This window comes from Eublepharis macularius, chromosome 3, assembly GCF_028583425.1.
Source record: "Eublepharis macularius isolate TG4126 chromosome 3, MPM_Emac_v1.0, whole genome shotgun sequence".
Lineage (NCBI taxonomy): Eukaryota > Metazoa > Chordata > Lepidosauria > Squamata > Eublepharidae > Eublepharis > Eublepharis macularius.
In genome coordinates this window covers 161,151,903-161,165,197 of record NC_072792.1, presented here as the reverse complement: position 1 = coordinate 161,165,197, position 13,295 = coordinate 161,151,903, and the positions used below count along the sequence as shown (strand labels likewise).

General features: G+C 43.4%; 1 protein-coding gene across 1 annotated transcript in view; it reads right to left on the bottom strand.

Moving 5' to 3' along the window:
• The window catches only part of GUCY1A2 (guanylate cyclase 1 soluble subunit alpha 2), a 205,403-nt gene that overhangs the window by 163,767 nt on the left and 28,341 nt on the right, over window positions 1-13,295 (bottom strand). The window contains exons 3-4 of the mRNA XM_054974281.1: window positions 11,018-11,139; window positions 4,998-5,716 (exon numbers count right to left, since the gene is read on the bottom strand). Of these exons, the coding sequence (XP_054830256.1) occupies window positions 4,998-5,716; window positions 11,018-11,139 (841 nt within the window). The remainder of the gene's footprint in view (window positions 1-4,997; window positions 5,717-11,017; window positions 11,140-13,295) is intronic.

Below are 13,295 nucleotides of genomic sequence, written 5' to 3'. Positions count from 1 at the left end.
AGTATTTATTTAGTACATTTTTATCCTGACTTTCCTTCAAGAAACTCAAGGCAACAAACATTGCACGATACTCCTGCATTTTCCCTTCATGATCACCCTGTGGGGTAGATTAGGCTGAGTGTGTGTGACTGGCCCAAGGTCAACCAGCAATGTGGAAGTGATCCAGAGCACATACGAAGTAGGTTCTCTCGGTGCCCCCCATGACTCCCCCTGCCTCCCAGTTTAAGCCCTGGGGGACCTGGCAACCCAAAATTATCATTATCCATTATGGTGGAAGTATGTATGGCAACAGTAATTAAATATATCTAAAGCATGTATCAGGATACGCACAATCTGCCCAACCACACAAATAAAGTTCACTGATGCAACAATGCCACTTAATGGAAGCGATGTTACTGCATTGGTGATTCTCTATAATTCCCTCTGATCTCCATGGTAAAGGCAACAGAGAGAGGGGAGATCCCTAGAGTGTCACATCCACTACATCACCCTCCTTCCCTTTTCTCCTGCTGCTTAGTAGGTGAGGGCAGGAGGTTGTCTGCTATGTAGGGCAACATGGAAAGACAAGATTCATCAGAATAAAATGGGGGGGGGACCACCTATGCTTGCTTGAGCATCTTGGTGGAAGGGCAGGGTAACAGTCCCCCTCACAAGGTAGAATGGATATTGTACTGACAAGTAATGCTAGTGACCAGGTGCCCCAGGGATCTGCACTGAGCAGTTCTGTTGATATAGCTCAGTGTGCACATTCACAACACATCACACACAGTTCTTTGAGAGCACTAAAATTAGTGTCTCAATATTTTTCAGCACCTTTAGTTTTTTCCCTCTTAAAGTTAAGCCATGTAACATTGTACTGTCTTTAAAAATAAATCGAGATATTTTCTTTTCCTAATCAATCTTCTCTGTTCAAGTATTTGCAGCTATTCAGAAATAAAATTACTGTTGGGTACTTTTAAAATGTGTTTACTAAATACAATTCCCTGACCTGGATGGCTAAGTCTAGCCCAGTCTCATCAGCTCTTAGAAGCTAAGTAGGGTCTACACTGTTTTTAGGGTTGCTAACCTCCAGATGGTGGCTGGAGATCTTCCAAAATTACAGCTCATCTCCAGGCCACAGAGATCCGTTCCCCTGGAGAAAATGGCTGCGCTGGAGGATGGACTATATGGCATTATGCACTGCTGAAGTTCCCTCTCTTCCCAACCCTACCCTACCCAATCTCCACCCCCAAATCTCCAGGAATTTCCTAACTCTGGAAACCCTACTGGTTGGTACATGGATGGAAAACTACAAAGAATAACCAGGGTTGTTATGAAGCAGCAAGCAATGGCAAACCATCTCTGTTGGTCTCTTGCCTTGAAAACCCCTTGAGGGGTTAACATAAATCAGCTGCAACTTGACGGCACTTTACCCACACACACAAAAGTAACTCTGCCAAATTAGATCATGCTCCATCCATAACATTGGATAATTTTTCCAGAAAACCCACATCTCATGGTATCTTTGTAGCATTGGCTGCCAAGCATATCCATGCTAAAGTTATGCCTGACGTTTCATTTGCTGTTATTTTTACTGCACTTACAGGGTTTGGAATTTTTAACTCTATTCCTTTACTGTTTTTACCACAGCTCTTATTATTGTTCTCTGTTAGCACTTGCATTTTATATTTTGCTTTTCAGTCTAAGATTGCAACAGATTTTGGCCATTTGCAACACACTCTACTACTGCTGTTGCTGCTTATACGTGCAGATTTCTGGGTGCTTGCCATGGACCCACTGATAACAAACAAGAAAAAATTACTAATGACGTTGTACAAGATGTTACTCAGTTAACCCAATTGTACAGGATGCAGAACACATACACTGTTCTGGACTTCTGTGCAATAGTCCAGCATCATGAACAACAATATGTTCCCAACAGAGAACAATAGCTGATTGCTTAACATGTTGAATAGTGAACCATGCCTTCCTTGGATAGAATGGAAAACAGTAAGCAAATCAACCATTTAGAACCTTCTGATCTACTGAAAGTTCTACATCTGCTTCTCTTCGCAAAACATTCCAAACATGGCATGCCCCTGTTTAACAATATCCACAGATATAATATAGAAAGTTAATTAAAAATGTTACGTGGTTATCAAAGGCGTCATTAAAGTCCACTGAGGCACAGCCATTAGAGCGTGCCCATCAGTTTGGAGTTGGGTTTTGGGTTTTGTTTTGGTTTTTTTGCCTTTTTAAAGCCATGTCATCTACAGTTTCGCATTTCCCACTCACAGCCACTGGCAGCTGTCAAATTAGCCAACGTAATTCATTTTAGAGATCATCAGAGCCTAAATATGTTTTGACAAGGCAACATGAGGAGTATTTGCAAAAGAAAGAGGAAGACGCCCCAAATTGGATTCTGTGATTTTTCGGCAAGATTACAGGCACCAATAGAAGTTTAGCATCAGCTTTTTACATTGACAGAGCAAATGCAGCAAGAATTAGAACTTTTCGAGATAATATCTGACAGATGCCCCTCATGGTACAATGACTTTCAGGCCACTCCGCTTGAATTTTAAGGGGAATGAAAGAAGGACAGAAAACAATTCAAGGCTGCGTGTGATGGATTCTAAATTACTTGGTTAGAGTCAGGCCTTCTGGTTTCACAGTACACAAAAATAAACACTGATACACCAGGCCTCTTGAGTGAAATCAAGAAAAAAAGATGTGTCCTTCATTGCTGGAAAAAAATCAGTTCCTAGTACATTATTTATGAATGGCCAAAATGCCTGGGAAAGGGTAGAAAAGGAAACAACACTCCTCAAAATAAATATACACAGTGAAGATCTGCAACTGGAGCTTTCAGGGACAAATCTGGCCCTCAGGGTTCCACCATATGGGACTAGTCAAACACCCAAAGACCAGGGTATGGGTGAGGAGAGAAGTAACTGTGACAAGTACTTGCTACAATCCAGTCAGTGAGTGACCCACTGACCTCTACTCCTTACTGAAAATCGGCCTCTTCCATAAAGCTAACTAGGACCATCAAGATAGGCAAAGGGTTTTTTTCAGTGGACAAGAAATGTCTGCAACCTTTATCGTATTCTTTATTCCTGCTCTGTTATCCTACTGAATGAAGAAAGCAGAGCCAAGCTTCCATATGATTTGTGGAAAATCACAGTGTTTGAGCTTACAGGAAGTGGAAAGTCTAGATGTGCCACCGACCCAAGATTAAGATGGTTTGGAAGTAGGTGCTGACAGAGAAAAGGATTTTAAAAGGGTTTGGGGGTGGGGACAGACACTTTAAACAGAAACCAAAAATGATATCATTAACTATAAGGCAAAAACCCAAATTAAAATATGTGCTCTCCAAGAAAACCATAGCGTGAAGCATTTTGGCCAAAGTGTTTCACATACATTATCTTGTTTGAATCCATACAACAGCCCTGTAAGATAGGCCAGTATTATCATCATCCCCACCATATTATGTATGGTGGGGCTAACAGAAAGAGGATTTCCTAAGAGTCTCTAATGAATTTGTGGCAGTGGAGAGATTTGAACCAGAGACCTCTCAGATCACAGCTCATTCTCTTAAGCATTATGCTACACTAATCCTACTCCTTAGCACTGCAAATTTGGGTAATCATTCCAAAGTGCTGAAATACAGAGTTGCATAAGTTTCCTCTTTTGTTGTTGTGTTGCAAACACTACATACAAGAGCCAAATGTGCCTCTCAATGGGCACTTTGGTGGACTGACTCAGGGCCAAGCTACACATGACGAATGACACTTGAACGGCAAGTGGATTGAGTGGAGGGCAAGTGAACAGGGAGAAATACACTTGCTGTTCAAGTGTCATTCGTCATGTGTAGCTTGGCCCTCAGTTCAACCCAACATATTGGTAGACTGCCTTGAGTAGGACGACTAACCGTAGAATCAATCAGAAACATTCAAGGCTGCTTCCTAAGCTCACTCACTTCTGTGATCCCTGTAGACAGCTTTCTGTATGTGTGGCATAGAAGCCACTGACAGTTTAGAAAAATCAGTATTATTGATAAAAATCATTTATTTTCTTTAGAAAATCAAATCAAACTTGAGAGATGAATCCCAAAGTTATAAATTGCACAGTCAACCAAACAGTTACTTCTGCCCTCATATAGGAAAATATATTTTTCCTATGATTTTTCAGAGTTTAGACAATCATAGGTGAAACTTCCATGGAAATCGCTCTAAAACTATCCTTCAAAATACCTTAGAGGTTCTTCCTGAACAGGAACCTCTAAATTTGTCTTGAAAAGGTTTTTGGTTGAAACAGAATTTGGTCCCAATTTTAGTTCCAGGTCTTCTCAGCTTTGCCTGTTGCACCATCTGTTCTGTCACCAGTTCCTGACACCAGACGGGATATCCAGGGCTGGTGAATGGATCCCTAAAATACAACTTGAACAAGGGCCGTTTTCACACTACTAACCTGCTTCCGTAACGTTGCAAAATGTTGCGCAAAAAACGTGGAAGATAGCGTCTTCTTGCGAGAGTTTTACGCGACATTGCACAAAACTCTCATGAGAAGACGCTATCCTCCGTGTTTTTTGTGCAACGTTTCACAACATTATGGAAGCAGGTTAGTAGTGTGAAAACGGCCAAGTTATCCCAAAGAGGAATGTAAAAAACCCCTCTGACATATTTCGTCTAATCATAACATTTGACATCCCACAAAATTATTCAGGAGTTTTGCTGGACTAGAAACCTCCAAATCAAATTTCTGGGAGAAATTTGGTGGCATCTCATGTAGACAGAACTAGAAGTCATGCATGCTCAAATGAAACATAACCTGAAACCACAAGTATTTAGGCAAAAGTCACAAAACCCATGCCTACTAGCATCCTGTTCAGAGTTGTCCAGATATGTGCAAATTAGCTTGTATATTTCCCTTAAATGTCACTGATAAATTGTTACATTTGATAGCAGACTCCCCAAGTCCACTAATTTACCCATTACAGTCTAAAATCATATTCTTACCTTATCTTTATTTTCAAAGGCAGACATTTCAAGCTTGGTCCGGATCACAAAGGGTGTGGACAGTCTCAGAAGGACTCGTTCAAAGGTGGCACCAATCTTTGGAGAAACTATCTCGAAGCAGTCCTGGAACTTCAATGCCTTGTGAGTGTCACACTTGAGTTGCTTCCTAAGACCTTCCCCCAGCTGCAGCACCAGCATGCTGGGATCGAACATCAGATGGAAGGGGAAAGCTCTGCAGAACGTACTGATGCTTATCCTCAAGTCTGCAGGAGACTGGGAAGTCCCCAGAGGAAGCGCTTTTGTGATATTTGCTTTCTCGCGCTCTTTGATAATAAAGGTGAGGCAGCTGCAGTTGCCTGGGTTGGAGTCCTCAGAACAGAGTTCATCGTTGGCAATCTGTTCCACTTCAACTTCCAGTTGGTAGATCTTCCTGGCTGCTGCCTTGACCATGCCCATCATGGCAAAACCAACAATCTGATGTGGGTGGAAGTAGTGGAGCATAAGGTTACCTTCAGGGAGCTCTTTGCATAGGAAAGAAGGGGATTCTGAAGTGGCCTGCTTTCCAAAAGAAGTCCTGATGTGTTCCTGCAAGGCATCGAAGCCATTAAAGAAATCTTGTAAGGTGCCACCCACCGCACGGAGGACTCGCTCGTTCTCATCAAAGCAGATGTTGAAGAATTCCGCCCCAAATTTCTCTTGCAGTTCTTCAAACTTCAAGCCTACACAGCAATGGACAGGCATATGTTAGTAGGTTATCACTGTTGATTAGCACCAAGGCTTGAGAACGTTAAGAGGCAAACTTGCAGCAAGACAAGTATGGTTAAGATTAATATGGGGTCACCTACTGAGGGACACAGCTCTAGGACATAACCAGCAACTAGGAGGATCTATGAATGGAACCAGGGGTGGTAGTCATATCAAATTCCCTACCTCTGCCCCACAAAATAATCTACTGGCAAGTCTTGTTACCACAGATCTTACTTCCTTCACTAATATCTCTCACATCTAAATCAGCTACTTGGGAGCTAGGAAGAATTCCTGGTGTGTGGGGGTGGGGATAGTGGATGGTATAGGGATGTCATGTTGCTGACCCCTACACTAAAGACCATGACCCACACTGGGCATATAAGACAGACCTGAAACGGTCCTATAATTTTATACCAACCACTAATGAAGGTAAAGAAAGACTCCTCTTAAGCAGTTTAATTAAGTTTCACGCATTTGCTCTTTCAATAAAGCATCAATGAGCCTGTTGGCTTTTCTCCACTTCAGAGGAATAGAAAGTATTCAGAACAACCCAAGACGTGCATTTTGTAGTTAGCCATGCTTGCTATGGCAGCCATTTTGTTGTAGTGCCTACTACCCATTCTCAGAATTCCAGAAGGGCCCAGAGGCTGAACAAGGGGTTGAGAAACCCGATACAGATGAACAGGGCATCTCCAATTCTGTTTCTTTCATGTTAGGCACTGGTCACACCTGCCTTGGGCAACTGCAAACCTGGAAAGTGAGGAGGTTTGCTGGCATACACATGTAGGCCTGAAAAATTTGACACTGCTGCATAGTTTAGGTGGTGGTACTTGACAGAGTTACATCTGGCCATTCACTGACCCCAGCTGAAGAACCCCTCACACAGACTCAGGAGCTGTGGTTTCCAAGCAGCCAAGCAGCAGGAAAACTCTTACAAAAGCAATCAGAAATTTTCTGCAGCATCTTATTAAATGAAATGCAACATGAATTAGCTACACCAGGAAGAAAAACCACCACAGAAAAAGCCACTTTTCTATCGGAATATTTTATTTCCTAAGGGCATGAATTAAGATACTTGAATAATATAAATATTCAGGAGCCCTTGTGATATCAATAAAATCCCAGCAGAGCTGCAGGGAATAGTGTACAATCTGGATGGCTCACAGTCTTCTGAACTTGGGAGAAGACTGTAATTAAAAAGTTTTATGCCCTGAGGCATGAAAAACAGGGAAGGGCTAAAATGGGAGGGCAGAAAAAGATTATTTATTTGCTTGCAAGGAGAGATGGAGAAAGATTAAAATCACAAGGCAGTTTTCCAAGTAATGCATGTTGCTTACAGCGTTGATGACTTCATGAAGTTCTTCAGTCAACAATCTGCTCAGTAGCTGACAAAGACTTCAGAGTCTCTCTAAGCCTAGCTGCTCACAGATCAGCAGAACGTGAAGAACCACAGCAAGCACTGCAGCAGCAACCGAGAGTTACACAGCCCACTTATTCTGAAGCCAACCCTATTGATCCCAATTAAATTTACTTAAGTCTATTTGTCTACGATTGCAGGAGGGTAGACTAATCCTATGAATGTTTAATCAGAAGCAAAGGCCATGAAGTTCAAAAGTGCCTACACCCAAACAAGAAATCACAGCAGCCACATGTTATTGTCAGAGGTGTGGCGGATAAGGGGAAGAACCAACCTATCCTGTTTTCAGGGCATCCCTCAGTCTCTCTCTGTCACAAACAATCTCTGTTGTAGGGTTGCCACAGGCCTGGAAAAAATGCCCTGGCCCTTTGATAGAGGCTTAATATCTGGAAATGGACACATGAAGCTTTTCATGGCTTGGAGGTGAACAACATCACCTGGCACATAATATTCCATTACGCCTCTACTGGCCCTGACCTGGACAGCCCAAGGAAGCCTGATCTCGTCAGATCTCTGAAGCTAAGCAGGGTTGGCCTTGGTTAGTAATTAGATGGGAGACCTCCAACGAAGGCCAGGGTTGCAGAGGCAGGCAATGGCAAACCACTTCTGTTAGTCTCTTGCCATGAAAAACCCACCAGGGGTTGCCATAAGTCAGCTATGACTTGAGAGCACTCTCCACCATAAGCCTCTACTGAAAGGAAAATTTTCACCAGGCCGGTTGGCAACTCTGAGCACATGGTTAAAGTAAACCGGAATCTATTGGAACTATTGTCTTAAATCTCACCAGACTATAGTCGCAATCTCTGGTTTACAGGAGGGCAGTGTTTGTGCCATCACACAGTTAACGCAAGTCCATGGTTTGTTTATTGCTGTTGCTGTTTTAGGTGCCTTTTCCAATCATCCATTTCCCCTTAAACAACCACTGCAGTGGGGAAAGAAGAGGAAGAAATGCCTCCAGGGATACATAGGGCAGGTTATTGTTGGTGATGGTGTTAAAGTGGAAGGGGGGGATGCAAGGGGAAAATACCAGGGAGGTCAGAAAGGAAAGCAGAGCCTCATCTCCATACACAACAAAAGGAAGTGTATCACAGACACTTCAAATAACAAGTAGAATGAGGAGAAGAGGTGGGGTGGGGAGATCACATCTTTAATTCTTTCCTAAATAAATAAAATAAACAGCTCACTCCACGTAAAAACTAGCAAGGCAGAGAGTGGCTTGAGCAAAAGCTTTCTCACTGTCGTACTCTTGTTTTGCAGAGAGTTTTTTTTTTAACTGTGGGAGGGCATTCAAAAGTGTGACACAGGCTTGGATCCAGCAAACCACAACCCTTGCATGAGTAGACCTTCCCCACTTCCCCCTCTTACCCAGTCCCTTCTGACCACAGGAAAGTTGATTCCCAGGATTGCGAAGCCCATGTGGAAGGATGCCATGTGGGTCAGTGTGCTGCAGTGAGGGGGGGGGCGTGTAGCTCTGCCGATGGACAACTTGCCCCTTCCCTCTCCTCACTGCAGCTGTGGAGCTGCTGGAGCTGTGGGATCGTGGGAATAAACTTTCCCGGTATCAGAAAGGACCGCTGGGAGGAGGGGGAGGGGTGGCAGGGAAGATCTGTGAACGTCCGAGCCTTCTGCGCATTCACTGCTGAATCCGACCCACACACTCCTACAATCTGAATGGGTGCAGCTCACTCCATCTCAGGACCCTACCCTCTCATTCTTCTGTATGTGTAGACCAAGGCAAGGTGAAATAATCTAAAACAGTAGAAAAAGAGAAGGGGGAACTATAGAGGAGGAAATGGACAGAATCAATTACATGAAATCACAGTTGATGCTATGAAGGGAGGGGGGAATGACTTCAGAGAAGGAAGGAGAAAGAGCGAGCATGCGCATACTTTCACAAAGCTGGCTCATGATTTGCTAAGAGTGGTTTGTCTGGGCCACGGGTTGTGAGTGACCCAGAAACTGCACCAAGAAGTGGCTTCCCACTGCCAGCTGGGGAGACAGAGTTCCATAAATCCAATCTTCAGGTAATCCCAACATGCAGATTTGGATCCAGTGCAGAATTTCCACAGGTGGAAGTGAGTGACTTTCAGAGAGTCAGAGAGTGACTTTCTCTCCTCCCCTCCTCCTTCCACTGCAGCTAGAAATGCCCCCTGAAATGCTATTCCTGGAGGACCGGGGGAGGGTAGAAATATCTAGGGGGCAAAACGGTCATGCTGTGCAGATGGTAATCCTTCCACCTTGTGAAACACTGCTCTGGACTCAACCCAGTGTCCAGTTAATCTTCTCCAACAAATGTCAAAAATGACCACTCTGGTAACATTCTATTCCTAGTAAAAAAATGACCAAATATGATCCAGTGACGTGTTGATTATAGAAAACTTCAACTACCCTTACAATATATGACTGGGGGGGGGGGTTCCTCGGTCTCATTGCTTTTTTAAAAAGCATACTTAAGAGGCAGCAGGCAAAGGGACTCCATGATGTTTGCAAACAGTGAGAATTTCCCCACAGTTTTCGACACACTACCAAGTTGAAGTGTGAGAACTGTGAAGCAACACGGAAAATGTTCTAGCTGCCTGCAATTTCCTGGAAAGGCACTTAATAAGTAACTAGTAAAGTCATCCAGACAAGCCCTAGAGAAATGAACGGAAATTCAGAACACAATTAATTGGAATCTTCTCCTTTAGAAAGCCTTTAAACGGGGCTTGCACATTGGCGGTATTTCTGGTTCGCTTCTTGGGAGCCATCTGGGTGGGAAGTTTTGCACATACTCAGATAGCCATGGGAGTAACAGTGGGGAAACTGGCAACTAAACCAATTCAGGTAAAGAAAATTTATCTCTATTTACAGGAGAATCATTGCATCTAGATAGACAGCTGAAGAAAAGGACCTGCTGGTGGGTGGGGCAGGAGGGCTGAGGTACAGGGTGGAGACCATGAGTAGAGGAAAACGAGAGGGAGCAGAAAAACAAGGGGGTGAATTTAACAGAGAAATACTCCAAAGGGTAAGAAAGACAAGAAGGGTGTGTGGCAGGAAAAAGGAAGAGGGTTGCATTTAGGAATAGATCCAAAAGCCAAGGCTCAATCCATCAGAATAAAGGACATCACAAAGGGAAGATATTCCCGAGTTTTATGTTGGGGAGGGGAAAGCAGCACGGAGTTATTTTGCATGCGAGTCCTTAAAAATGCAGTAAAAGTAGAAGTAAGTGCAATCCTATGAAGAGTTACACCAGTCTAAGACCACTGATTTCAATGGCCTTAGCCTGGAGTAACTCTGCATAGGATTGCACTGCAGGAGACTCATCCATTATTCTGTGGCCTACAAACAAGGAAGCAGTATCCCCTTCTGAGCCCCGATCTAGCAGCTGCAGAGCTCATGTAGAGTCTCCAAAGCCTATGGAAGGGCCCGTGTGTACTTTGCAAGGTAATGCACCACATGTATCAGAGGTAATGCTCAGAGGTAAAGTGTCCCTTTGGAGGGGCGCTCTATGCCTATTCAGCAGAGCCCAGCAGAGCTTTGGATTGTGGCCTCTGGGTACTAGCAAACTATATTATATCAATGGAGCCAATATATCAGTGTTGAATTCCTGATGCAGTGGAATGACAAAAAGGGATGGTTGCTATCAGTGTCCTGGATGTGAATTGTTAGGGAGCATCTGAGTAGCCATGGTGGAAACAGAATGCTGGACCAGAAGAACTCCAGATGTTGCATCAAGCCATTCTTCTATACATGGAACAACCACTATTGCATATTAATGGTGCTGATGACAAACTGAAGTCTGGAGATAAAGTATAGTGGACGGGAACCTCAAAAGGCCCTGTTCACATAATAAAAATAGTACAATAGTACACAGTACCAAGTATATTTGCTGTACACTGGAGAATTCCTGAGACGTCTTCAGTTTCATCATTGCCAGAGTTGTCTGCATAGGAGCATCGGTTAGAGATATTGTGGAAGTTCTTTTCAGCATCCCTGTAACTAGAAAGGAACAAAAAATAATCAGTGTCGAACAGCAAAATAAACGTTATCTAAGATAATCAAAGTTATTGAACATACAGAAGAACAAGCCTTCTTGAAAAACAATCAGCATGGTTCCTGCAGAGGGAAGTCCTGCCTTGACCATTTTTGACATCCTTTGAATATGATAAATAAAATGAAGAGGGATTTCCAATAGACATTATATACTTACTCCAAAAGAGTTACCAAAGTCCTTCACCAATGACTCCTGTGTAAATTTTGGCACCCACAAGCAAAAGGAAAAGTCCTCCTATGGGTAACCCATGGACTAGCTGAAGATGGCCCACTGAGCATAAAGGTTAGACTGCAAGACTAAGATGTGGGAGAACCAAATTCAAATCTCTACTCTACCATGGAAGCTTGCTAGATGGCCATGAGCCTGTCACATGCTCTCAGTCTAACCTGCCTCACAGGGCTGTTCTGAGGATAAATGGAGGAGAAGGTGAGAATGATGTACATTGTCCTGAGCTCTAGGGTGACATGAAATTTTATTAAATAAATACCTAAAAAACGGGAAGTAGAAAATAGAAGTTAATTGAAGTATTTAGCTCTTCTCCACAGAAACCAGAATGTGGGTTTTTAGACGGAGCATTGGTCAGATCCGGTAGGCTGTTCTCATAGTTTGGAAGGAAAGAAAATGTTATCTATTGTACCAGAGCAGGTCACATTGACTATATTAAGATCACTGGGGATATTTCGTGGAAATGTTATTGAAAATGTTTGCTGTCAATAGTAGGCCAGTGAACATTAACCACCACTTGTCCACTACAAAGCAGAGGTCCAAAACCAGACAAAGTGTGAAAGGTCTATGATTAGGTTTTTAAAAGTGAGTTAGCCTCGCCCCCCAGGCAGCTGATTTCAAGATCAGGGAAGGGTGAGAGAGTGTTAAAAACTTTCCTCCTATGCCCTTTCCATGATTTAAAACAGGGGTCCTTGATCTTGATGAACCTGTGGGCACTTTTGGGATTTTGAGCACAAGCAGTGGGCATTGCCACAAAATGGCTGCCATGGAGACAAAATATTAAGAAGGGAAAACCTACAATGAAAGCAGCTGTTTCTGAATGGGTGCTTCCTACAGACCCAAGCTGAATTTCTTTTGAAACACCTCCTGCTCCAATGAGGTGGAGAAAAGTCAGCACAGATTCTCTGCTTTGGGGAAGATGCTTTGTCAAAGAGGCAAATGTTGGTTAGAAACACACTGAGAGAGAGACCTTGTAGGCACCAAGGACACCATGTTGATCAGAAACTGATTTACAGACACCCCCTTCAAAGGTGCAATGAAATGTATCCAAAGAAAAAGATGAGTACAGGTATCTTTTCCCCTCTGGCTTTGGAAGGGCGTTTTAAATCATGGAAAAGACACAGCAAAAAATGGTTGAATTCCCTCATCCACCAACCCTTCCACCATCTTGCTAGCTGTTTCCAGGCACGACTTACTAGCTTTGTGCAAACCACTGAACAGCCTAATCAAGGATCTTTGGTGTGGTTACATCCTTTTTGGCCTAGTATGGGGTTGGAGAAGCAATTTACCCAGGAGCCTCAGCAACAGCATTTTACCTTTTTCTTCCCCTATGTATATCCATCCCAGCCCCCTTTCAGTGTAGCAAACCCCAGGGCACAGAAAGTTCAAGCAGAGGAAAAGCACATGGTTTCAGTGAGGGAGAGCAATAAAGGCAAAAAGTGTTAAACACCCCCTTGTGTCCTTCCTCTTTCTTGCAAATGGGGGGATGCCATCAAGGAGGGGGCAAGAAACAGCCAGACAGCCTGCCATTGTGCCAAGAGACATCTCAGCAGAGAATCCCTTCCCAGGCAAACATTTGCACTGAATTTTAACTGTACTTTGTATGAATCCTGCAAACTGCTTTGGATGCCCATTTTGGCTGAAATGCAGGACACAAATATTTAATTTACTAGTAGATTGATTAATTAAATGGAACTGCTCTGCTGCTTTGCAGCACAGGAATGGCAGCTAGGGTTCCTCCGAGCCATGTTTGCTATATAATGCAGGCCCCTCGGACAACTACTGACTTCCCAAGGGTCAGCGACTTTTTACAGTCTCCTTCTGGCAGTTATCACTTGCTGCTTTACCCAACGGGGAGCTTTCCACAAGGAATTCC